The sequence below is a fragment of the Cotesia glomerata genome, linkage group LG5, assembly GCF_020080835.1.
Source record: "Cotesia glomerata isolate CgM1 linkage group LG5, MPM_Cglom_v2.3, whole genome shotgun sequence".
In the NCBI taxonomy this organism is placed as follows: domain Eukaryota; kingdom Metazoa; phylum Arthropoda; class Insecta; order Hymenoptera; family Braconidae; genus Cotesia; species Cotesia glomerata.
This window is the reverse complement of record NC_058162.1, coordinates 14,203,971-14,227,902: the sequence shown is the minus strand read 5'-3', so window position 1 is coordinate 14,227,902 and position 23,932 is coordinate 14,203,971. Positions and strand designations below refer to the sequence as shown.

Here is a 23,932-nt window from a genome sequence, read left to right as displayed (position 1 = left end):
AATATCCATTTGGGCTGATGCACTGGAAACCCAAGAATCATGGAGAAAAGCTGGACCAATATACCGACTGAGTGCCCTACGAGTAGCTAGTGCCTTCCGCACTATATCAGAAGAAGCAGTGTGCGTCATTGCTGGAACCCTACCTCTTAGAGTTCTAGCAGAGGAAAGACGGGCCCTTTACCAACGAAAAAGGTCAACTGCACTGAGCCCGGAAGAACTTAGAATTGAAGAACGGCAGAAGAGCATAGGCCGATGGCAACTACAATGGGATGCTGCAGAGAAGGGTAGGTGGACGCACCGTCTCATACCTCGGGTCGACATTTGGCTTAACCGGAATCACGGTGAGGTCAATTACTATCTTACGCAGATGTTGTCAGGACATGGGTGTTTTCGAGAGTATCTACACCGCTTTAAGCACGATGACTCTTCGGAGTGCCCGTCCTGCCCAGGAGCTGCTGAAGACGCGGAGCACGTCTTCTTTGTATGTCCTCGTTTCGATCCACAGCGTAAAGAACTGGAGAGGATCCTGAACCAGAGAATGCAACCAGATTCACTAGTAGAAGCAATGTTGTCATCAGAAGCTGCCTGGAACGCTACCAACACGTTTGCAACAGAAGTCCTTAAAGACTTGCGTTCCACCGAAAGAAAAAGAGCAAATAGCAGAAGATAGAAGGAAGATAGTTAACACCTTAGCCACCAGAAGGAAGAGCAGTAGCTAGATCCTCCCTTCACGAAGTAATGCCTGACGGCGGTTTCCATGAGGGATTAGAGAAAAGAAGGAAAAGGGGTTTAGGGTTTAGTGGGTAGGGGCGTTAGTGTCGAGTTAGTATGACGCTGCGTCGAGTCGCCACATATCCAGGCCAAACAGCTATGCCTAGAATCCGTAAAAAGGATTCCCCCCCCTACAAAAAAAAAAAAAAAAAAACACACACACACACATACATACACACACACACACACACACACACACACACATCCATACATACATACATACAGACATACAGACACCATTGCGGGAATATTTATAAACAATAACTTCCCGATTTTTGAAAATTTTCAATTTTCTTAGCGGGAAGTTAATAAAAAGGTTCTGAGACTCATAAAGGATGAGAACAATGAAAAAATCATACCAGAGTTCGTGAGTTTGAGGGCTAAATTGTACGTATATCAAACATACAACCCGAATATTTAATGACTTCAAGTGATGTTTATTTGATAACGTTGAAATTGAGAGAGATCAGTATCTTCTTGAAAGTAAAATGCATCAAGTATATGACTTGTGCATCAAGACTTATGTATTAGTTTTAAGGTTTCTGTAAATAAAAAAAACAATGTAAATATAATTTATGTGTTTCCTTATTTCACATAACCAATTTATCAATCCAACTATTATGTTTGCTATTAAAATCTAGCCATTTAACATGGTGTTTATTTCGCCGTGTTTTAACTATTTTTGCAACAAGATATACATCCGGATATTTAACTTTGCTGAGTTCCTTGTTGTAGAATCCTCCTTCGATTGGTTGATCTTGGTAGTTCACGAGCTTGTAAGTAGTTGGGCTTGTATTCTGCACTGACTTGATGGTGAAAATCTCCGTAGTCCAGTTTGGTGGGTAAACTTTCTCAAATGCATGCTTACGTTTGCTGATTCTGACTTTATCTCCAACTTTGAACTTCTTTCTCTGTTGTGATTTGACTTGCAGCAGTTGATATATGTTTTTCAGCAGCTGGTTTTTCTGAGAAGTAGTTACATCTGCAGGTTTCATTTAGATGATTTGATGTTTGGTGTTGTAGAAATTTACCAAGTCATCAAGCATATTAGTCCATATGTAGTTGCCACAAGCCGAGAACTCTTGCTACATTTTGGTTTCGAGTATTCTATCGGAGCATTCACATATAGATGCTCTGAGATTGGCTGAGATGCTCTATGACTGCTAGCAAATACTTGTATCCTTTGTTGGCTGATGCATATGGAATCATCTCAACTATATCAGTTTACCAAGTCTCATCCAGACCGCGGATATCAACATGCTAATGTTTATCATTTTAAACTTCCCGCTAAGAAAATCGAAGATTTTCAAAAATCGGGAAGTTATTGTTTTTACCCCGTTTTTCGAAAATCAAGTTTTCATCGGATCTTGACGTTTCGAGGTCTTGGGAAGCTTCCCTGACTATTCCCGCGATGGTGTGTGTGTGTGTGTGTTTTTTTTTTTGTTTTAAGGGGAGAGAATCCTTTTTACGGATTCTAGGCATAGTTGTTTGGCCTGGATATGTGGCGACTCGACGCAGTGTCATACTAAAACTCGACGCTAGCGCCCCTACCCACTAAACCCTAAACCCTTTTTCCTCTTTCCCCTAATCCCTCATGGAAAGCGCCGTTAGGCATTACTTCGTGAGGGGAGGATCTAGCTACTGCTCTTTTTCTGGTAGCTAAGGTGTTATTTTACCTTTTTTTTAGTTGTTGTCATTTGCTCTTCTTCTTTCGATGGAACGCAAGTCTATGAGGACTTCTGTTGCAAATGTGCTGATGGCGTTCCAGGAGGCTCTTGATGACAACATTGCTTCTACTATTGTCTCTGGTTGGATTTTCTTCTTTAGGATCATCTCCAGCTCATCTCGCTGTGGGTAAAATCGTGGGCACTCAAAGAAAACGTGCTCCGCGTCTTCATTGATTCCTGGGCAGGACGGGCACTCCGGTGAATCATCATGCTTGAAGCGGTGAAGATACGTCTGAAAACATCCATGTCTTGACAACAACTGCGTCAGATAGTAATTGACCTCACCATGACTTCGGTTTCTCTTTCGTTGGTAAAGGTTCCGTCTTTCCTCAGCTAGGACTCTGAGCGGCAAAGTTCCGGAAATGACACACACTGCTTCCTCTGATATTGTTCGAAAGGCGCTGGCTACTCTTAGCGCGCTCAGTCGGTAAACTGGACATGCTTTCCTCCATGATTCTTGGATCTCAAGTGCGTCGGCCCAAATGTATATACCATATGTGAGGACCGATGTAACTACTAATGATAGCAATGACCTCCTTGTCTGCTTCGGGCCACCGATGTTGGGCATCAATCCTACTAGGTTAGCTACTACTGCTAATGCTTTGGCGGTCACGTGTTCAACTTGTTGTTTGAAGTTAAGTCGGGCATCGAGCATTACTCCCAGATATCGAATGAATGGTTGGGATGTGATTTATTGGTCTCCGACGTTTAGATTGATCGTTTCCACCACTTTTCTGCTAGTGATAAGTACAGCCTCGGTCTTCTGTTTAGCCAGTTGTAGATTTACTGTGTCCATCCACTGGTTAATTCGCTCAAAGGTGATAGCGAACATATGTTTTATCTCATCAAGATGCTTGGCGACGATTACTACGGCTACGTCGTCCGCGTACGCTACCAGTTTGACATTTCTTGGTAGTTTCAGTCTCAACAATCCGTTGTACATGACATTCAAGAGAAGTGGACCGAGAACAGAACCCTGCGGTACACCTCCAGTAACATCATACTTCTTTGGACCATTCTTTGTGTCATATCTCAGGACTCTATCTGTGAAGTAGCTAGCGACTATCCTTCGTAGGTATCCTGATACGTTCATCTGTTGAAGGGCTTGCATGATGCAATCCCAGTTGGCGGAGTTAAAGGCATTTTTTATGTCTAAATTTGCCACCAGGCAATATTTCTTCGTTCCCCCCTTCCATCTGGTACCGGCGATTGCGTCTTTGGCTATACCGACAACCAGGTTGATCGCGTCCAGGGTTGATTGTCCTTTTCGAAATCCGTACTGATTGTCTGCTAAGAGTGGATCGACCACTGCTTCTATCCGTTGGTGGATTATACGTTCTAGTATCTTACCGGCTATATCCAGCATGCAGAGTGGAAGATAAGATGAGGGTTCTTCCGGTGGCTTTTTCCCTTTAGGAAGTAGTACCAGCCGTTGTTGTTTCCACTTCCGAGGAAAAATCCCTTCCTTCAAGCAGATGTTGTAGACGTCGAGGAATAACGCTGGCGCTGCTTTAATAGATGTTTTCAAGGCAATATTAGGGATTCCGTCTAATCCCGGTGCTTTATTATTCCCGACGCAGTTACAAGCTTCCATCAGTTCTTCTTTCGTGACAGGTGGAATATCATTCAGTTCGTCCTATGCCAACAGATAGTTGAAAACGCGCTGTTGCGGAAACAGCGCAGTCACGATCTTCTGTAAGAGTTGGGGCACGTAGGAGACGGCATTGGCTGATATTTCAAGTATGCTATGACTACCTTGTAAGGTCTACCCCACAAGTTTTTGTCCACCTCGTTGATTAGCTCATCCCAGCAGTTCTTCTTGCTATCTTGATGGCTTTGTTTAAATGTCGACGAGCTTTCTTGTATTCTGCGACTAGTTCCGCTGAGTCAGGCCGCCGATAACCACGCTGAGATATTCTTCTTTTCTTGAGACACTCTTTCTGTAGGAAGCTGATGTGTTCATTCCACCAGTGCATCGAAGGTCTTTGGTTCATGCCCCGTTTACGGAGCATGCAGGTGTCGCAAGCCTGGGTTACTCTCTTCATCAAGTCCTTGGTCATTTTTTCTGCAGGTCCAGTAGTAAGCGGTTCACTATTTAGGGCAGCTGCTAGAGCACCTGGGTCAAAGGATTTCACCTTCCACCCAACGATGTCAAGTTTCTTAGCCGGTCTTCTAGGATTCTGGTCCTTTGATACTTCCCAGAGAATCGCATTGTGATCGCTGGCCGTGTAGATCTCCATCACCTTCCAGTCGTAGTTTCCTCTGATGAGGCTGCTGCTGACAAAAGTAAGATCCACGATAGAACTTGCGTCTCCTTTAGTGTACGTCGGCGCATCGCCGCTGTTTAACAATACTACATCTAACGTAGAAAAAGCTTCCAGTAGTTCTTTACCTCGAGCGTTGGTGTGTTTGCTGCCCCATTCCACTGCCCAGGCATCGATGTCTCCAGCTATCGCCACTGGGTAGTACTGCTTCGCATCCTCCGTCAAACGATCCAGAGATTCCATGAATTCAACAATAGTGAGGCTAGGTGGTGCGTAGCAGCTGTAAAAGCGGATGCCATCTATCGATGCTGCTACAAAGCCGGCGCTGCCATTGTTAACGACACTCTGGAAGGGGAGCTTGCGACAGGACCATATGACAGCTTTTGTGGTGCAGTCTGCATGAGCAAATCATGTGCCGCCTCACAGTGGTTGATGTTTAGCTGCAGTATTTTCATTTTCGTTTATCAGTTATCTTCTTGAGTGCCTCTTGGTATACTGGGCATCTGCTTGTGCCAGCATGATGGGCGTTATTCTCTGTACCGGGTTGATCCGCACACAGTGATAAAATCCCTAGAATTAATTATTAAATAACTTTCCATATGTATTTTTCTAAATATATTTTCTTTTAATTCAATTGCATTTATTACCTAGAGTCAATACTTAAAAGAGCTAGCATTGTTTGATTTTGCTTTCTTCGAAAAAGTCAGCTGATCAAGATTTGATTAATTCTGTTCGAGCAATGTACAGATACTACAAACGTCTTGATGATTGTTGCCTGTAGGTGGCACTACTTGTTAATTAAGCGAAGTTTGAAACGATGATATTTCTTACAAAATACGAATATTATTTATAAGTTTACGAATTGTGATATTTACTAACTATAATATGATATTGACACTAAATAATAATTATAATAACGACAATATTAACAATGACAATAAGGATGATACTAAAAATATTTATAATGGTAAAAATAAATTGATAATATGGTTTATCATTATTATCATTGATATTGTTTTTTAATTATTAAGTATTAAAGTATTAAATTCAAATTTACAACTATCACAACTACAAAAATGTAAAAAATTTTTCAAAATATATGTGAAATTAAAAGCTTACAACTGATCATTTAGTTTATTAATCTGAGCTAAAAAGTACTCGCGGCTTATTGATATAAAATTTCATCAATGCTGCTAGATATTGTATGAAAAGTGATACTTTAAATGATTTATATTGAAACTTTATAAACATTCAATTTCCGCGGAAAAAATACAAACTTTGAATTGAAAATTTTTTTAATAACAAATAATGTTAAAATTTTTTTTCAATATAAAATCCCTAGAATTAATTATTAAATAACTTTCCATATGTATTTTTCTAAATATATTTTCTTTTAATTCAATTGCATTTATTAACTAGAGTCAATATTTAAGGGCCAGTTTTTCAATCTAGGATAAAATTTTATCTAATGATGAAAATATGTCTATATATTTCATATATATAAATATACTGGCAATAATAATTTCATCCTGGATAAAATTTTATCTTGATTTAAAAAACTGGCCCTAAAAGAGCCAGAATTGTTTGATTTTGCTTTCTTCGGAAAAGTCAGCCGATCAAGATCTGAGCAATTCTGTTCGAGCAATGCACAGATACTACAACGTCTTGATGATTTTTGCCTGTAGGTGGCACTACTTGTTACTTGAGCGAAGTTTGAAACGATGATATTCCTTACATAATACGAATATTATTTATAAGTTTACTAATTGTGTTATTTACTAACAACAATACGATAATGACACTAAATAATAATTGAAATAATAATAATTATAATAACGACAATATTAAAAATGACAATAAGGATAATACTGAAAATATTTATAATGGTAAAAATAAATTGATAATACTATTTATGATTATTATCATTGATATTGTTTTTAAATTATTAGGTATTGAAGTATTAAATTTAAATTCACTACTATCACAACTACAAAAATGTAAAAATTTTTTTTTAATTTATGTGAAATTAAAAGCTTACAATTGATAATTTAGTGTATCAATCTAAGCTTAAGAGTATTCGCGGCTTATTTATATAAAATTTTATTAATGCTGCTAGATATTGTACGAAAAGTGATACTTTAATCCTTTAAACGATTTATATTGAAACTTTATAAACATTCAATTTCCGCGGGAAAAATACAACTTTTGATGTGAAAATTTTTCTTAATATAAAATCCCTGGAATTAATTATTAAACAACTTTCCATATGTATTTTTCTGAATGTATTTTCTTCTAATTCAATTGCATTCATTAACTAGAGTCAATACTTATAAGAGCTAGGATTGTTTGATTTTGCTTTCTTCGGAAAAGTCAGCTGATCAAGATCTGAGTAATTCTGTTCGAGCAATGTACAGATACTACAAACGTTTTGATGATTGTTGCCTATAGGTGGCACTACTTGTTAATTAAGCGAAGTTTGAAACGATGATATTTCTTACAAAATACGAATATTATTTATAAGTTTACGAATTGTGATCTTTACTAACATCAATATGATAATGACACTAAATAATAAAAAAAATAATAATAATAAAGATGATATTGAAAATAATTTTAATGGTCACACTGAATTGATGATAAATATAATAGTAATGATGATATTTATTATTATTATTACTATTATTATTATGTTATTGAGCTCCAGATTATTTAATTTAAATCAATAATTCCTTTAATTTTCATTTTTAACTTCCCGCTAAAAAAATCGAAGATTTTCAAAAATCAGGAAGTTTTTGTTTTCACCCTATTTTACGAAAATAGAGTTTTCATCGAATCTCGACGTTTCGAGGTCCATAGGAAGCTTCCCTGACTATTCCCGCGATGGTGTGTGTGTGTGTGTGTGTTGTGTGTGTGTGGATGTATTTAAACCTCTCGTAACTTTTGAACAGCTTGACCGATTTTATCGCGGTTGGTGCCATTCGAAAGGGCTTGACCAAACTTGAGAAATCGCAAAAAAACTACAAAAAAAAATTTTTCCATAAATGGTTTTTTTGGAATAACTTTTAAACGGCTATACCGATCAATTTCAAAAACTATTCAGATCTTAACATCAAAAAACCACATCGATCGCCACTAGTCCGGTCAAAATCGGTTAATTCGTTCGTGAGTTATCTTTGACGAAAGAAAACCGAAAAAAGCGATTTGAAAATTAAAAAAATAGTGTTTTATCAAACTTCTATCAAACTTTTGAGCTCGAAGAGCTCGAAAGCATACAAAAGCTATTTTTTTGAGCTCGGAGAGCTCAAAATAATATACAAATTGTATTTATGAGCTTGAAGAGCTCTAAAACGTCATAAGTGCAATTTCAAGCGTTAAGGTATAGAATTGGCGGGAAGTTGCAGGGATGGCCTTCAGGGTCAACCGTATTCCTAATTTTTTTTTAATCAATTACACAATTTTTTTAATAAATTAGCGTTATCAGGCGTGCATTTTTGGATTTTTCAAACTTTTGTGTTTTATTTCTCAAATACCGGGTAGTTGATAAAATTATTTTCTTGTGTTTTTCGAAACATGAGATGCTATATTATAAATATACATATAATATACATATAATGTAGACCAACTTAACGATTAAAAAAGTTTCACTTCTATTGTGACCTTATGCCTGTGAGGCTCACTCGTTTTTTTCTGAAATGTAAAGTTTCCAATGGATAACTTTATTACAATTCCTTCACTTATTAATCTAAAGGAAGTTGGTTCCATCCGGGTGTCCCTTGACACCTCTCAAGTTCTTTTTTTAAATACACTGTACATAGAATCAAGGGTAGAAGGTTTACTAGATACAACATAGCACACTTATGTCTGTAAGTTACAAGTGTAATGTAGAGGCGAGCAAAAAATGACCCTTAACAAAAAGATATAAAATCTGAACAAAAACAGTTTAACTGTAATAAATTGCGCCAAGCCCACGTTCATAGAACTCATCTCAATAACATTTGCACTTTACAAAAAAAATTAGGCTCGTTTCAATAATTTTTATTCTCTACAAAAAGATGTGAAATACAAAAAAAACCAAGAAACCGTCATAATGTTGAATAAATTAAAATAAAATTTGTTAAAAATTAAAAAATTGAAAAAATAATTTTTTATCGTACTTGGCGCGCGTCATTGAGTACCCCAAATTTTTTCAGGATAAATGAACATCTTTTTAATGTTGAGAAATTTATAAGTAAGTGAACCTATATTATTTCATAATAAGTTTTACAAAAGTTAGGTAAAATCGACATTCCATACGCAGTTATGCAAACTACATACAAGTCGATACGCATGCACACGTTGGGTCAGTTGTATTGTGAGAATTGTTTTTACTAAAAAATAAAACATATGGCTGACTACATCGGGAAAATGCGGTGTGAGTGCCAATCAAAATGTGTTAATTACAATCAAACGAAGCAATATCAAGCTTTAATAGTGCATAAGGTTCTTCATTTAAAATTAATGACGAAGCTGAAAAAAAAATGAATCCGAAAATTTTATATAGTTTCAGATTTCTTGAACACACTACCATATTGACAGTTGTTTTCACTAAAGATCTAAAAAAAATTTTAAAAACGGGTTTTTTCACTAAAACTGATAATTAATACACTAAGCAATGTTTTCAATGAGTTCAGTATCCTTGACTAATGTAAATCTATATAAATATATAATATGATTATATATATACAAGCGAAATCGTTTTTTCTTGAGTTGACATGCTTCCGAAAAAATTTGCGGTACTCAATGACGCGCGCCAAGTACGATAAAAAATTTTTTTTTTAATTTTTGAATTCTTAACAAATTTTATTTCAATTTTTTCAACATTATGACGAGTTCTTGGTATTTTTTTGTATTTCACATCTTTTTGTAGAGAATGAAAATTATTGAAACGAGCCTAATTTTTTTTGTAAAGTGCAAATGTTATTGAGATGAGTTCTATGAACGTGGACTTGGCGCAATTTTTTACAGTTAAACTGTTTTTGTTCGGATTTTTATAGACCGCTGAGTTTACAATCGGCTATTTTAATTGTTAACAAAATTTGGCATTCACTTATTTCATGAATCGCAAAATTTACTGTTACGTTCCCAAAAATATGTCAAATAAATTCTTTGAGATTTAAATAATTAAATACCAGGTTTTGACACTTTGGGTAATCGATCGACCCCCGGTGTGTCATCACAGATGAGCTTACTTGTTTTATTTTAATTATTTTGGACTTACCTTTAAGGGCCCCATAAATCAGCCCAATTAACGGCCTGGGTTTCTAGCCACTTAGCTTCAAAAGGCGGGTAGATGTCGTAGCCCGTCTTTCGGAAGTACTCCTTCGAATGATACCCGTATCTGGGGTCTTTGATCGGGATGACACCTCCTGGAGGGTGAATCTCGGGTACCTCTACTGGGACCAACTTCCAGGTCCTGGTGATGTCCGTCCAATAGGCAGGGCGGTTGTTGCTGGCGAAGATTGACTGACCCTGTGAACCCTGGTACGGCGGTGATTTGGGCGAGTTTTCCTCGGCAGTTCGTACTACTCTCACCTGCGGTTTGACGAGTATCTCGTCATCGATTATACGCAGCAACGGTTTCGTACCCCGCACTACTTCCACTTGCGGCTCAACCGAAGTTTCGTCGTCGATTATCGGTAGCGATAAATAAAACGGCTCGGCCAAGTGACGGCGACGCTTTTGTACCGATTGACCCAGACCCGATCGACGTGATTGTTTTCCTCGAGGCATAAAGTAAAAAAATTTGTCGTTGGCGAAGAGATTGGAACCTGGTGGAACGCCGATAAAGCGGTCGCCCAGCAGGAGAGTTAGACTGGAAAAGACGCTGGCTAGCGCTTTCTGAGGATGGATTTCTTTTTATGGGGTAGAACAGCCGTAAAGTGCTCAGCCCCATAATAAGTGTAATGGGTTATATGTTCGGTATAGTTGGTTTATTCGATAATAGGATCTGGAGAGGTTTAAGCCTGAGGACAGAGCTCTCTGCACTAGAAAGTATCGAAATCTACTGGCTTGAATTAGCTCCAGATAAGTTTCTGTAAACAGTTATTCAGCCATGTTTGCAGCTCAGGTTACTCCCTGAAAGAGTCATCGAGGCCCGGGTCCCATACTGACGCAAGATGTTTGGACTATCCGTGGCCGCGGTGACTCTCTGCCGATGTCTTATCGCGAGATTTCCGTTACCAAGCTGCTGATCAAGCCACTAGCGAAGCAACGGATATCTCTCAATGTGCATTCGGAGAATTGAATGAGATAACTTATTTAAAATATAGAGAACTTCCGGTTCAAGCATGAGCGAGTGCGGATGGTGAATGGGTAAATACCTAAACTGTAAGTGAATTATGAAAGGTTGTAGTTGAGGTGTGAAGCATGGCAGGGGTTAGAAAGAACGGTTGAAAGGGGAGTTTAAAAGAACAAATATAAGGAGGCAGAGAAGAGTGGATAGAAGTGTGAAGTTAAGGACGAGGAAATACCAGAAAGAAAAGTAAGGTTAGATGGAGTGGTTGGTCAGGTGAGGTAGGGAGTGAGGAGGGCATATTAAATACGTGATTTAAATGGACAGGGAGTAAGTAAAGGAGAATGGTGAGGTGTCGGGTGGGATCGAAAAGACACAGAGGGAGACACAGGCTGAGTTTAAGGAGTTGTGGGCAAGAGTGGAGTCAATGGAGATTGACGCTGAGAAAAATGGTGCTGGGAAGGAGGGAAGTGTAAAGAGAGGGGAAGTGAAGGTTGGAGCAGAGAAAAAGTGCTTAGAGAAAGAGAATATAGAGGAAGAGGCAGAAAAGAAGGAGAATGAGAGGAAAAACGATACAGAGGGGAACGAGGATGTAGAGGAAGAAGAAGTGAGTGAGGCATCGAGGGGAAAAGGAAGGAGAACAACGTCTGAGACGTGGAAATTACATAGGGCAAACAGCACAGGAGACTCAGGAGATATTAGAGGATGGGTTATACTCGTCGTTCACTGTCAAATGACGGCCGTTCGATAGTCAAATGACGGTCATTTGACGATCATTTGTCGACACTGTGAATTCACGGTACATTCACCGTCGTTTCACGATCATTTTATCGTGACCACGAATCCACCAGGGTATTTTTTTACAACAATCGTCTCTTTGGCAGTGGAGAAAAAGTCATTGTGAGGTTTCCAGAATCTAACTTTACATGTAGCTATTTAGTCAACAGACTGAGAATTTGACATACATTTTATTTTTTCTGATCACATAGTCAATGAATTGTTCTCATTACGGGACCGCGGGAATGGAACATATTAAAATAAATGCATTTATTAAACACTTGAGATGTAGAAAAGAAATTTGACTACTTATTTTAAGAGAATTCGTAAAAAACATGTACTAATAATTTTCTCTGAAAAATTGATATCGCGGAGAAAATTTTAATTAACAGCAAAATTCGTCGTACTTTCCCTAGCGGTTTTGTAAATGCCGAAAAAATGTCGCAATTATACAGTATTAATGCGGTTTTTCAGCATTTTTTCAGTCGTTTTGGTCAGTTTTTTTATTGAAACATTACGAAACATTTACCGTAAAAATGCGAATAATTTATGCTCAAAATGCGAAATATTTACGCTAAAAATGCGGAATATTTACGCTCAAAATGCGATACATTTACGCTAAAAATTTAGAATATTGACGCTGAAAATGCGGCATATTTACGGTAATAAGGGCGTAAAATGACTGTATTGAAACCATATTTAAAAAATGGTGTAAAATTGAATAACGCTCGGACTTGGATTCGAACCCAGAACCTTCCGAAGACATGTCGGCTACTCTACCATTTGAGCTACCCGGTCTATACCATATTTTTTTTTTGCTTATTCTATATACATTAAGTCACACCGTCCATCTTACGATAATCATATTTAAAATTAACCAATATAATTATGTATGTGAAACAATATAACTTTTCCATTTTAGAAAATTTGCAATTTTCTAAGTGAGAAATTAAAAATTGAAATTTAATTTAGAATATATTAACTTAACATATATATTATTTTATATTCATTACCGCTAAATACCTTATTAAAAAATAATATTTAACATATTTTTTGTTCAAAAACAGTATTTGTTTTTGCAAAGTAGCGATGGAGAATAAAAAGCATAATTGGAAATTTTTCATTTTATTCATTTCTAACATAGAAGTAAACTAAAAATAAAACCAAATCTTTAATAATTGTCCATTATATCAGAAAATATTCGGCAAAATTACTGTATTATTACGGTAATTATTTGGAATTTTTTGGGTAAAATTTGGGCATTAATGCGGTAATTGTATAGTATATTTTCAGTAACTGTACAGCATAAGTGCAGTATATATACTGGATAACTACAGTATAAAAACTGGTCACAACAACTATAGTTTTACCGAATTATAACGGTAAATATACGGCATGAGCGTGAATGCCGAAAAATTATGGTATTTTTACTGCATTCTCCAAACCGCGAGGGTTGAGCTAGGCAGATTTTAAATTTACTTATGAGACCTGTAATTACTTAAACTGAAACTTCCGATGTTCACTTAAAATTTTTTTCTCCGGTTCAATTATTATTCACCGGCCAATCAGATAAAATTTGGTATCTGTGCAGGTCAAAACAGTACTCAAATTGAATTTCAAGTCTAGATCTAAAAATACAATTCTATAAAATGCCCAGTGGAGCGGGCGGGTAACAGCTAGTATATATTAGGGTGATTCAAAAAAACTTTTTAATTTTTTTTTTAACTCTTACTCCCTCAAATTTTTCTATTTGATATAAAAAAAATCCTCACCAAACACTAGCCCTATAGCTCAACTCTAAGGGGTCGGTTTTTTCATTTTAGTTTCCCATTTAATTATCATGGGAAAAATTCTTTTATGTTTTAAATTGAATTTACACATAATTTACGCAATTTTTTGCGAATAACAATTTTATATTCTTAAAGTAGAGTCTTTGATCTTTACAAAACTCTAAGACAAAGTATGATTATCTCTACAAAAAGACAAGTTACAACCATTTAAAAATAACTAAATTTCGAAATTTAAAGAAATAGTTGGCAATTAGGTCATTCCATGTCAGATCGACGAATAGTTGGAATCGATCTCTTTCGATTTGGACAAATTTTTATCAGAAGTTTTCGTTTATCATAAAACAAAGTTCTGCTGAAGGAAAAACAATAAAAATAATGTCGTACGAGGCAGGCGGGGAAAAGTGGGGAATTAAGATGATCTTTTGGAATGTGGCCGGAATAAAGAACAAAGATAAGGAGTTTTGGGAATTTTTGAAAAAGTTTGAGGTGATTGGTTTATGTGAAACGTGGGTAGAATAGAAGGGATAAGAAGTAACAAAGAACAGGTTGCTGTCAGAGTGGAGCTGGGACTACATCCCTGCAGAAAGAGTCGAGAGGAGAGGAAGAGCTAGAGGGGGAATCATCTTAGGGGTTAGGAAAGAGATAGCAGGTCAGCTCGCAGAGAAGAGGAAAGGGATGACTAAAAGAGAGGCTAGGGTGGAAAAGAAAATGTGGGATGTGTACTCCATCTAAAATGATAAGGGGTGGGAGGGGTAGGGAAATGTTGAAGGAGCTAGATGAGTGGGTGAAAGAGGGAGAGGAAGAAAGAAAAATAATATTAGGAGAAGAGTGGAACGCAAGAATTGGCGGAATGGCCAGCGTCAAAGAGCTGAATAGTGGAGAAAAAAGACGGTCGAAAGATCTAATAGTGAACAAGGAGGGAAGGATGATGATTGATCTGATCGATAGGAAGGGGTTGATAGTGTTAAATGGGAATAAAGGGGACATAGAAGGGGGAAGGTGGACATTCACAAGGGGTGAAAGCAAATCAGTAATTGACTATGGGGTAGCAAATTCGAAAGCATGGGATGAAATAATGGAAATGGAAATAGGATATAGATTTGACTCAGACCATCAACCGGTAATCATAGACCTGAAAGGATGGAGAGGAAGGCTGAACAATAGAGGGCGAGGGGAGCAGGAAGTATGGAGATGGATGCGATGTTGGGAAGAGAATGACGTGAAAGAGTTTGAAAAGGAGGAAGAAGAATTAAGATGGGAGGAATCGGAAGGGGAGGAGAAATGGAAAGAGCTATGAAGAGGATTTGATACGTGATGTGTCAAGAGGAGGGTAAAAAAGGGAGAAAATGCGGGTGAAGGGTGGTTTGACGAGCAATGTAGAAGACTGAAGAAGAAGCTTAGGAGGGCGGGCCGAAAGAAAAGGGATATGACCACTCTACGCAAATTGAGAGCAAGGTACAGAGATCTGAAGAAAAGGAAGAAAAAGAGGTAGGAAGAGAAAGTTGAAATTAGGGGAGATTAAGTATGAAAATCAGGCATGGGAGTTTATAAGGAAAGATTGGAAGAAAAAGGATAGTATAACTGATGCATTTAGAATTGAGGAATGGAAGTAGCATTTCATGGAAGAACTAGGGGAAAAGGAGTACAAAACGGAGGGTCTAGGAGAGGGATATGAGACAGGAACAAGTATACGAGAAGAAGAACCAACGGATGAGGAAATTGACCTGCAGATATCAAAGCTAAAGAGAAGGAAGGCAAAAGGAGAAGACGGAATAAAAAACGAAGCCTGGATATTTGGGAGGGGAAAAATTAGGACTCGGTTGAGAGAGGTAATTAGAGAGGTGAGGAGAGGTGAATATTCCGTAGAAGATTGGAGGGAAGGGCTAATAGCGCCGATATATAAGAAAGGAGAAAAGGAAAATATCAAGAACTACAGTGGAGTAACTTTGACCTACAGGGCTTACAAACTATACGCGTCGATCCTAAACGAGAGGATAATGAAGTCAGTGGAGGAGAAAGGGGGGTATGAAGATAACCAAGCAGGATTTAGGAAAAAGAGAGGATGTTATGGACAACGTTTACATTTTGAGAAAGACGATAGAAAAGACCGTAAAGGAAAAAGGGGGAAGAGCATATGTTCTGTTCCTAGACCTGAAAGGAGCATTCGACAATTTGGACAGAAGGATTCTGTTAAAAGCGATGGAAAGGATAGGAATAGAAAATGGATAGGAATAGAAATGGAAATTAAGAAAATTACTATTCGAGAGTATAGTGGCAAATATAGCGTTGTATGGCGCAGAAATTTGGGGATGGACGGAAAGGAAGGAGCTGGAAAGCTTGCAGAAGCAGTATGGTAGGTGGGTAATGGGCCTTGGTAGAGCAGTGCCAGGTTATACAGTGAGAGAGGAGCTGGATTTTTATTTGATGAGAGTGAGGGCTGGGGCAAGAGCGTTTAATTTTGAAGAAAAAGTTAGAACAGAAGCAGGAAGAGAACTGTTGAGGAGATGCGTGAGAGAAAGTGGGAAGAGAGGCGAGGAAAGGAGAGCAGGGGATGAAGAGAGGGAAAAATACCTAAATAGATGCGGATAGTCGACTGCAGGACTAGAACTGGAGTGATAGGAGAAGAGAAGAAGATGGAGGGAGCTCAGGGAAAATGACAGAGATGTTCAGAAGCAGGAGAGGAGGGCGATGATAAAAGGGTCAAAATTTAAGAGAGTATGATAGGATAGTGACGGAAGGGATCCCAGTTTATTAGGAGAAGGAAGAGAAGATGAAAATAAGGAAGCTGATGGTAGAGAAAGCAGAAGGGTTAGGATGGATGTTGGAATGGAGAAGAAAAGTAGAAAGTGTGAGTGTAATTACCTAGCACCCGGGCTTGTCGGGTGCACTGAAAAGCCTTCGGGCATCTGTAAATATGTTTATTTCTTATTTAAAATATAATATTTATAAAATAATTAAAAAAATTAATTTTAGGCAAAATTCTGAGAACGTAACATTACTCTATTGGCTGAATTCGCGTGGCTAAGTTTTGAATTGCCAAAATTCAAGATGCACTAATTTCAACAAATGTCAACATTACGTAAATATTTTATTTTAAAATTATTTTTATTCTAATGTCAAGATATGCATTTGTTTTTTTTTTTTTTTTTATTTCAGTTTTTTTTTAATGACTTTTTTTTTCTTAGCCTTATTTAAAAATATATTATTCTATCAATGTCAATTTTCAAAATTCGCTCGCTTTATTATCGAGTTTATTAACATTATTCAAGTTTTAATCCTCAAAATTACAATACTATGTTTCTGCATAACTTTACCTTATTTAGAAGTTGTAAAAAACGAAAAAAAATTTTTTTTTGAAATTTAAAAATTGATATTTAAAAAAAACACCCTTCCATATTTCAAAATTTTTTAAGATGATAACTATGTATTATACAAAAAAAATTGAGCTAAAATTTTAACTTCAATCGTCATTTTTACCGATTTTCAGAAATTGAAAATTTGACAAATTTGGCATTTTTAAAAATTTTTTTCCAAAATATTTTTTTTTCAATAACCTCAAGTGTCCCCATTCAAACAAATAAAAGGCCATTCCTATATCTACAATAGCGTTTGAGATATAACAAAAACAAAATTGAAAAACTGAAATAATTGCGAAATTTTGAATTTGCATATCTTTTGAGAAAAATTTTTTTATTGTTTTTCCTTCAGCAGAACTTCGTTTTATGATAAACGAAAACTTCTAATAAAAATTTGTCCAAATCGAAAGAGATCGATTCCAACTATTAGTCGATCTGTCATGGAATGACCTAATTGCCAACTATTTCTTTAAATTTCGAAATTTAGTCATTTTTAAATGGTTGTAACTTGTCTTTTTGTAGAGATAATCATACTTTGTCTTAGAGTTTTGTAAAGATCAAAGACTCTACTTTAAGAATATAAAATTGTTATTCGCGAAAAATTGCGTAAATTATGTGTAAATTCAATTTAAAACATAAAAGAATTTTTCCCATGATAATTAAATGGGAAACTAAAATAAAAAAACCGACCCCTTAGAGTTGAGCTATAGGGCTAGTGTTTGGTGAGGATTTTTTTTATATCAAATAGAAAAATTTGAGGGAGTAAGAGTTAAAAAAAAAATTAAAAAGTTTTTTTGAATCACCCTAATATATAGTAGCTGTTACCCGCCCGCTCCACTGGGCATTTTATAGAATTGTATTTTTAGATCTAGACTTGAAATTCAATTTGAGTACTGTTTTGACTTGCACAGATACCAAATTTTATCTGATTGGCCGGTGAATAATAATTGAACCGGAGAAAAAAATTTGAAGTGAACATCGAAAGTTTCAGTTTAAGTAATTACAGGTCTCATAAGTAAATTTAAAATCTGCCTAGCTTAACCCTCGCGGTTTGGAGAATGCAGTAAAAATACCATAATTTTTCGGCATTCACGCTCATGCCGTATATTTACCGTTATAATACGGTAAAACTATAGTTGTTTTGGCCAGTTTTTATACTGTAGTTATCCAGTATATATACTGCACTTATGCTGTACAGTTACCGAAAATATACTATACAATTACCGCATTAATGCCCAAATTTTACCCAAAAAATTCCAAATAATTACCGTAATAATACAGTAATTTTGCCGAATATTTTTTGATATAATGGACAATTATTAAAGATTTGGTTTTATTTTTAGTTTACCTCTATGTTAGAAATGAATAAAATGAAAAATTTCCAATTATGCTTTTTATTCCCCATCGCTACTTTGCAAAAACAAATACTGTTTTTGAATAAAAAATATGTTAAATATTATTTTTTGATTAGGTATTTAGCGGTAATGAATATAAAATAATATATATGTTAAGTTAATATATTCTAAATTAAATTTCAATTTTTAATTTCTCACTTAGAAAATTGCAAATTTTCAGAAATCGAAAAGTTATATTGTTTCACATACATAATTATATTATTTAATTTTAAATATGATTATCGTAAGATGGACGGTGTGACTTAATGTATATAGAATAAGCAAAAAAAAAATATGGTATAGACCAGGTAGCTCAAATGGTAGAGTAGCCGACATGTCTTCGGAAGGTTCTGGGTTCGAATCCCAGTCCGAGCGTTATTTAATTTTACACCATTTTTTAAATATGGTTACAATACAGTCGTTTTACGCCCTTATTACCGTAAATATGCCGCATTTTCAGCGTCAATATTCTAAATTTTTAGCGTAAATGTATCGCATTTTGAGCGTAAATATTCCGCATTTTTAGCGTAAATATTTCGCATTTTGAGCATAAATTATTCGCATTTTCACGGTAAATGTTTCGTAATGTTTCAATAAAAAAACTGACCAAAACGACCGAAAAAATGCTGAAAAACCGCATTAATACAGTATAATTGCGACATTTTTTCGGCATTTACAAAACCGCTAGGGAAAGTACGACGAATTTTGCGGTTAATTAAAATTTTCTCCGCGATATCAATTTTTCAGAGAAAATTATTAGTACATGTTTTTTACGAATTCTCTTAAAATAAGTAGTCAAATTTCTTTTCCACATCTCAAGTGTTTAATAAATGCATTTATGTTAATATGTTCCATTCCCGCGGTCCCGTAATAAGAACAATTTATTGACTATGTGATCAGAAAAAATAAAATGTATGTCAAATTCTCAGTCTGTTGACTAAATAGCTACATGTAAAGTTATATTCTAAAAACCTCACAATGACTTTTTCTCCACTGCCAAAAAGACGATTGTTGTAAAAAAATACCCTGGTGGATTCGTGGTCACGATAAAATGATCGTGAAACGACGGTGAATGTACCGTGAATTCACAGTGTCGACAAATGATCGTCCAATGACCGTCATTTGACTATCGAACGGCCGTCATTTGACAGTGAACGACGAGTATAACCCATCCTCTAATATCTCCTAAGTCTCCTGTGCTGTTTGCCCTATGTAATTTCCACGTCTCAGCCGTTGTTCTCCTTCCTTTTCCCCTCGATGCCTCACTCACTTCTTTTTCCTCTACATCCTCGTTCCCTTCTGTATCGTTTTTCCTCTCATTCTCCTTCTTTTCTGCCTCTTCCTCTAAATTCTCTTTCTCTAAGCTCTTTTTCTCTGCTCCAACCTTCACTTCCCCTCTCTTTACACTTCCCTCCTTCCCAGCACCATTTTTCTCAGCGTCAATCTCCATTGACTCCACTCTTGCCCACAACTCCTTAAACTCAGCCTGTGTCTCCCTCTGTGTCTTTTCGATCCCACCTGACACCTCACCATTCTCCTTTACCGACTCCCTGTCCATTTGACTCACGTATTTAATATGCCCTCCTCACTCCCTACCTCACCTGACCAACCACTCCATCTAACCTTACTTTTCTTTCTGGTATTTCTTCGTCCTTAACTTCACACTTCTATCCACTCTCCTCTGCCTCCTTATATTTGTCCCTTAAACTCCCTTTTCAACCGTTCTTTCTAACCCCTGCCATGCTTCACACCTCAACTACAACCTTTCATAATTCACTTGCAGTTTAGGTATTTACCCATTCACCATCCGCACTCGCTCATGCTTGAACCGGAAGTTCTCTATATTTTAAATAAGTTATCTCATTCAATTCTCCGAATGCACATTGAGAGATATCCGTTGCTTCGCTAGTGGCTTGATCAGCAGCTTGGTAACGGAAATCTCGCGATAAGACATCGGCAGAGAGTCACCGCGGCCACGGATAGTCCAAACATCTTGCGTCAGTATGGGACCCGGGCCTCGATGACTCTTTCAGGGAGTAACCTGAGCTGCAAACATGGCTGAATAACTGTTTACAGAAACTTATCTGGAGCTAATTCAAGCCAGTAGATTTCGATACTTTCTAGTGCAGAGAGCTCTGTCCTCAGGCTTAAACCTCTCCATATCCTATTATCAAATAAACCAACTATACCGAACATATAGCCCATTACACTTATTATTGGGCTGAGCACCTTACGGCTGTTCTACCCCATAAAAAGAAATCCATCCTCAGAAGCGCTAGCCAGCGTATTCTCCAGTCTAACTCTCCTGCTGGGCGACCGCTTTATCGGCGTTCCACCAGGTTCGAATCTCTTCGCCAATGACAAATTCTTTTACTTCATGCCTCGAGGAAAACAATCACGTCGATCGGGTCAATCGGTACAAAAGCGTCGCCGTCACTTGGCCGAGCCGTTTTATTTATCGCTACCGATAATCGACGACGAAACTCCGGTTGAGCCGCAAGTGGAAGTAGTGCGGGGTACGAAACCGTTGCTGCGTATAATCGATGACGAGATACTCGTCAAACCGCAGGTGAGAGTAGTACGAACTGCCGAGGAAAACTCGCCCAAATCACCGCCGTTCCAGGGTTCACAGGGTCAGTCAATCTTCGCCAGCAACAACCGCCCTGCCTATTGGACGGACATCACCAGGACCTGGAAGTTGGTCCCAGTAGAGGTACCCGAGATTCACCCTCCAGGAGGTGTCATCCCGATCAAAGACCCCAGATACGGGTATCATTCGAAGGAGTACTTCCGAAAGACGGGCTACGACATCTACCCGCCTTTTGAAGCTAAGTGGCTAAAAACCCAGGCCGTTAATTGGGCTGATTTATGGGGCCCTTAAAGGTAAGTCCAAAATAATTAAAATAAAACAAGTAAGCTCATCTGTGATGACACACCGGGGGTCGATCGATTACCCAAAGTGTCAAAACCTGGTATTTAATTATTTAAATCTCAAAGAATTTATTTGACATATTTTTGGGAACGTAACAGTAAATTTTGCGATTCATGAAATAAGTGAATGCCAAATTTTGTTAACAATTAAAATAGCCGATTGTAAACTCAGCGGTTTATAAAAATCGCTAATTCTAAATTTTAACTTTTTTCAATTTATCAGACTTTTGACTTGAAGAGCTCAAAAACCTTATAAGTGCAATTTTAAGACCTTAGATACGGAATTAGCGGAAGTTGTAGGGATGGCCTTTAGGGTCAAACGTTCTCTAGATTTTTTTGTGATAAATGAGCGTTATGAGACGTGCACTTTCCTGATTTTCCAAACTTATCTTTTCTCTCCGTGTAGAGTAATAAATTGATAATTCGATGAAAATTTTCAAAAATTTAATTCATTCAACTCGGTTCATGATTTTCTCACAGTAAATGAAATAAAGAAGAAAAAAATTTCATACATGAGTAATTTTTTTTTTAGCTTTATGAAAATGTTAGCGCATCAGAACCAATTTTACATATAAAAATAATTTTTAAGACAGTTATAAACTAAATTGTATCTGTATAATGCTTGGATAATCAAAATTTTATACATTTAGAAGTTTACGTCGGAATAACTTTAGAACGGCTGTCTTTATGATAATAGTGTAGGAAACCTTTTTGTTGAACGTTGGATTCTCTACACGAATATGTTATGGACTTATTTATATGAGGTGCGCATGCCGAGCTAGAAAAATAAACAAAAAAATTAGGAAAACGGTTGACCCTGAAGGCCTTCCCTGCAACTTCCCGCTAATTCCATACTTAGGCGCTTAAAATTGCACCAATGACGTTTTTGAGCTCTTCGAGCTCAAAAATACAATTTATGGGTGATATTGAGCTTTCCGAGCTCAAAGAGATTGCTTTCTCATGCTTTAAAGCTCTTCGAGCTCAAAAGTCTGATAGAGATTTGATGACACTATCTTTTAAATTTTTAAACTGCAATAACTTTTGAATGAATAAACTGATTTTCACGCGGTTAGAAGCATTCGACGCAATTTTTTAAGCCTCACAAAGAATCTCGAATTTTGAATTGATTGCGCTAGGAATTTTGGAGTTATTCCGAAAAAACACTTTTTTCGGTTTTCTTTCGTTCACGATATCTCTCGAACAAATCTGATCAGAACAAAGCTGATCAGTTTTTAGAATTGAACCTTTCAGCCAATTAAAAGTTATTCCAAAAAAACCACATTTGAAAAAAATTTTTTTTTCAGTTTTTTTAAGATTTCGCAAAATCTATTGATCTCAATCGGTCCAAATAGTTTTTAAAATCTAAGTTTAGAAAAGCCCTTTCGAATGGCACCAACCGCAATAAAATCGGTCAAGCTGTTCAAAAGTTATAAGCGGTTCACATACTTTCACACACACACACACACACACACACACAGACACACATACACACATACACACACACACACACACACACACACACACACACACACACACACACACACACACACACACACACACACACACACACACACACACACACACACACACACACACACACACACACACACACACACACACACACACACACACACACACACACACACACACACACACACACACACACACACACACACACACACACACACACACACACACACACACACACACACACACACACACACACACACACACACACACACACACACACACACACACACACACACACACACACACACACACACACACACACACACACACACACACACACACACACACACACACACACACACACACACACACACACACACACACACACACACACACACACACACACACACACACACACACACACACACACACACACACACACACACACACACACACACACACACACACACACACACACACACACACACACACACACACACACACACACACACACACACACACACACACACACACACACACACACACACACACACACACACACACACACACACACACACACACACACACACACACACACACACCCGTCGGAAGAAGCCAAACTCCTACCGGGCGCGTCCCAAGGTGGCGGATAGGGGGGTCCTAACCGGTCGTAAGATCGGCGGATTGGGGCGAAATAAAATAGCCCTCGCGGACCAAATCAGGCATCGGAGCTGAAGAGTAACAGCCACCGTCCGTGTATCCTTGTGGGTCGGAGAAAGCTCGCTGTTCTTTGGAGCAGAGGGTAAGAGCGAAAGAAAATAGCTCTCGCGGTAAAAAACGAAAACTTCCCTTTCGGCAGGAAAGTTGGTCACACCATCTGACCTAGGGTCACGTACGCAAGCGGATAAGGTGACGCTGCTCGAAAGAGATGTGCGAAATGATCCTTATAGCGCGGTGTACGTGGTAACTCCCGGCATCTACGTGCCGCACCCACGGGAGCAAGAGGAAGCCGATGAAGGAAGCAGGTGCAGGGTCGAAGCGGTTGAGATTTCCCGCTTCAATGACCGAAAGCTCTTATAGCAATGGAGGTAGCTGTAAGAGTGATCACCCCTCCACTTCCGGCGGCATCGCGTTCGGAGACGACCTTTTGCTTTGGAGTATCACTTAAAACCATGGAAGAA

At 37.6% G+C, this 23,932-nt stretch overlaps 2 protein-coding genes and 1 long non-coding RNA gene across 5 annotated transcripts in view; 2 read left to right on the top strand and 1 right to left on the bottom strand.

Annotated features, from left to right (window-relative positions):
- The window catches only part of LOC123265019 (protein Lilipod), a gene marked incomplete in the record, with an annotated part of 252,377 nt that overhangs the window by 135,685 nt on the left and 92,760 nt on the right, over window positions 1-23,932 (top strand).
- LOC123265023 lies at window positions 10,313-12,295 on the bottom strand. The gene is made up of 3 exons (XR_006509479.1): window positions 12,218-12,295; window positions 11,995-12,010; window positions 10,313-10,326 (listed from the first exon to the last, which is right to left on the bottom strand). It is a non-coding gene; the product is annotated as an uncharacterized LOC123265023 (long non-coding RNA).
- Window positions 15,013-16,664, top strand: LOC123265021. Its single transcript, XM_044728603.1, has 2 exons — window positions 15,013-16,448; window positions 16,574-16,664. The coding sequence occupies exon 1, from the start codon at window positions 15,220-15,222 to the stop codon at window positions 15,955-15,957; it is 738 nt and encodes a 245-aa protein (XP_044584538.1). The 5' UTR covers window positions 15,013-15,219; the 3' UTR covers window positions 15,958-16,448; window positions 16,574-16,664.

Coding starts and splice junctions, on each gene's coding strand:
- LOC123265021 (XM_044728603.1), top strand. CDS start 15,220: ATGGAAGAACTAGGGGAAAAGGAGTACAAAACGGAGGGTCTAGGAGAG.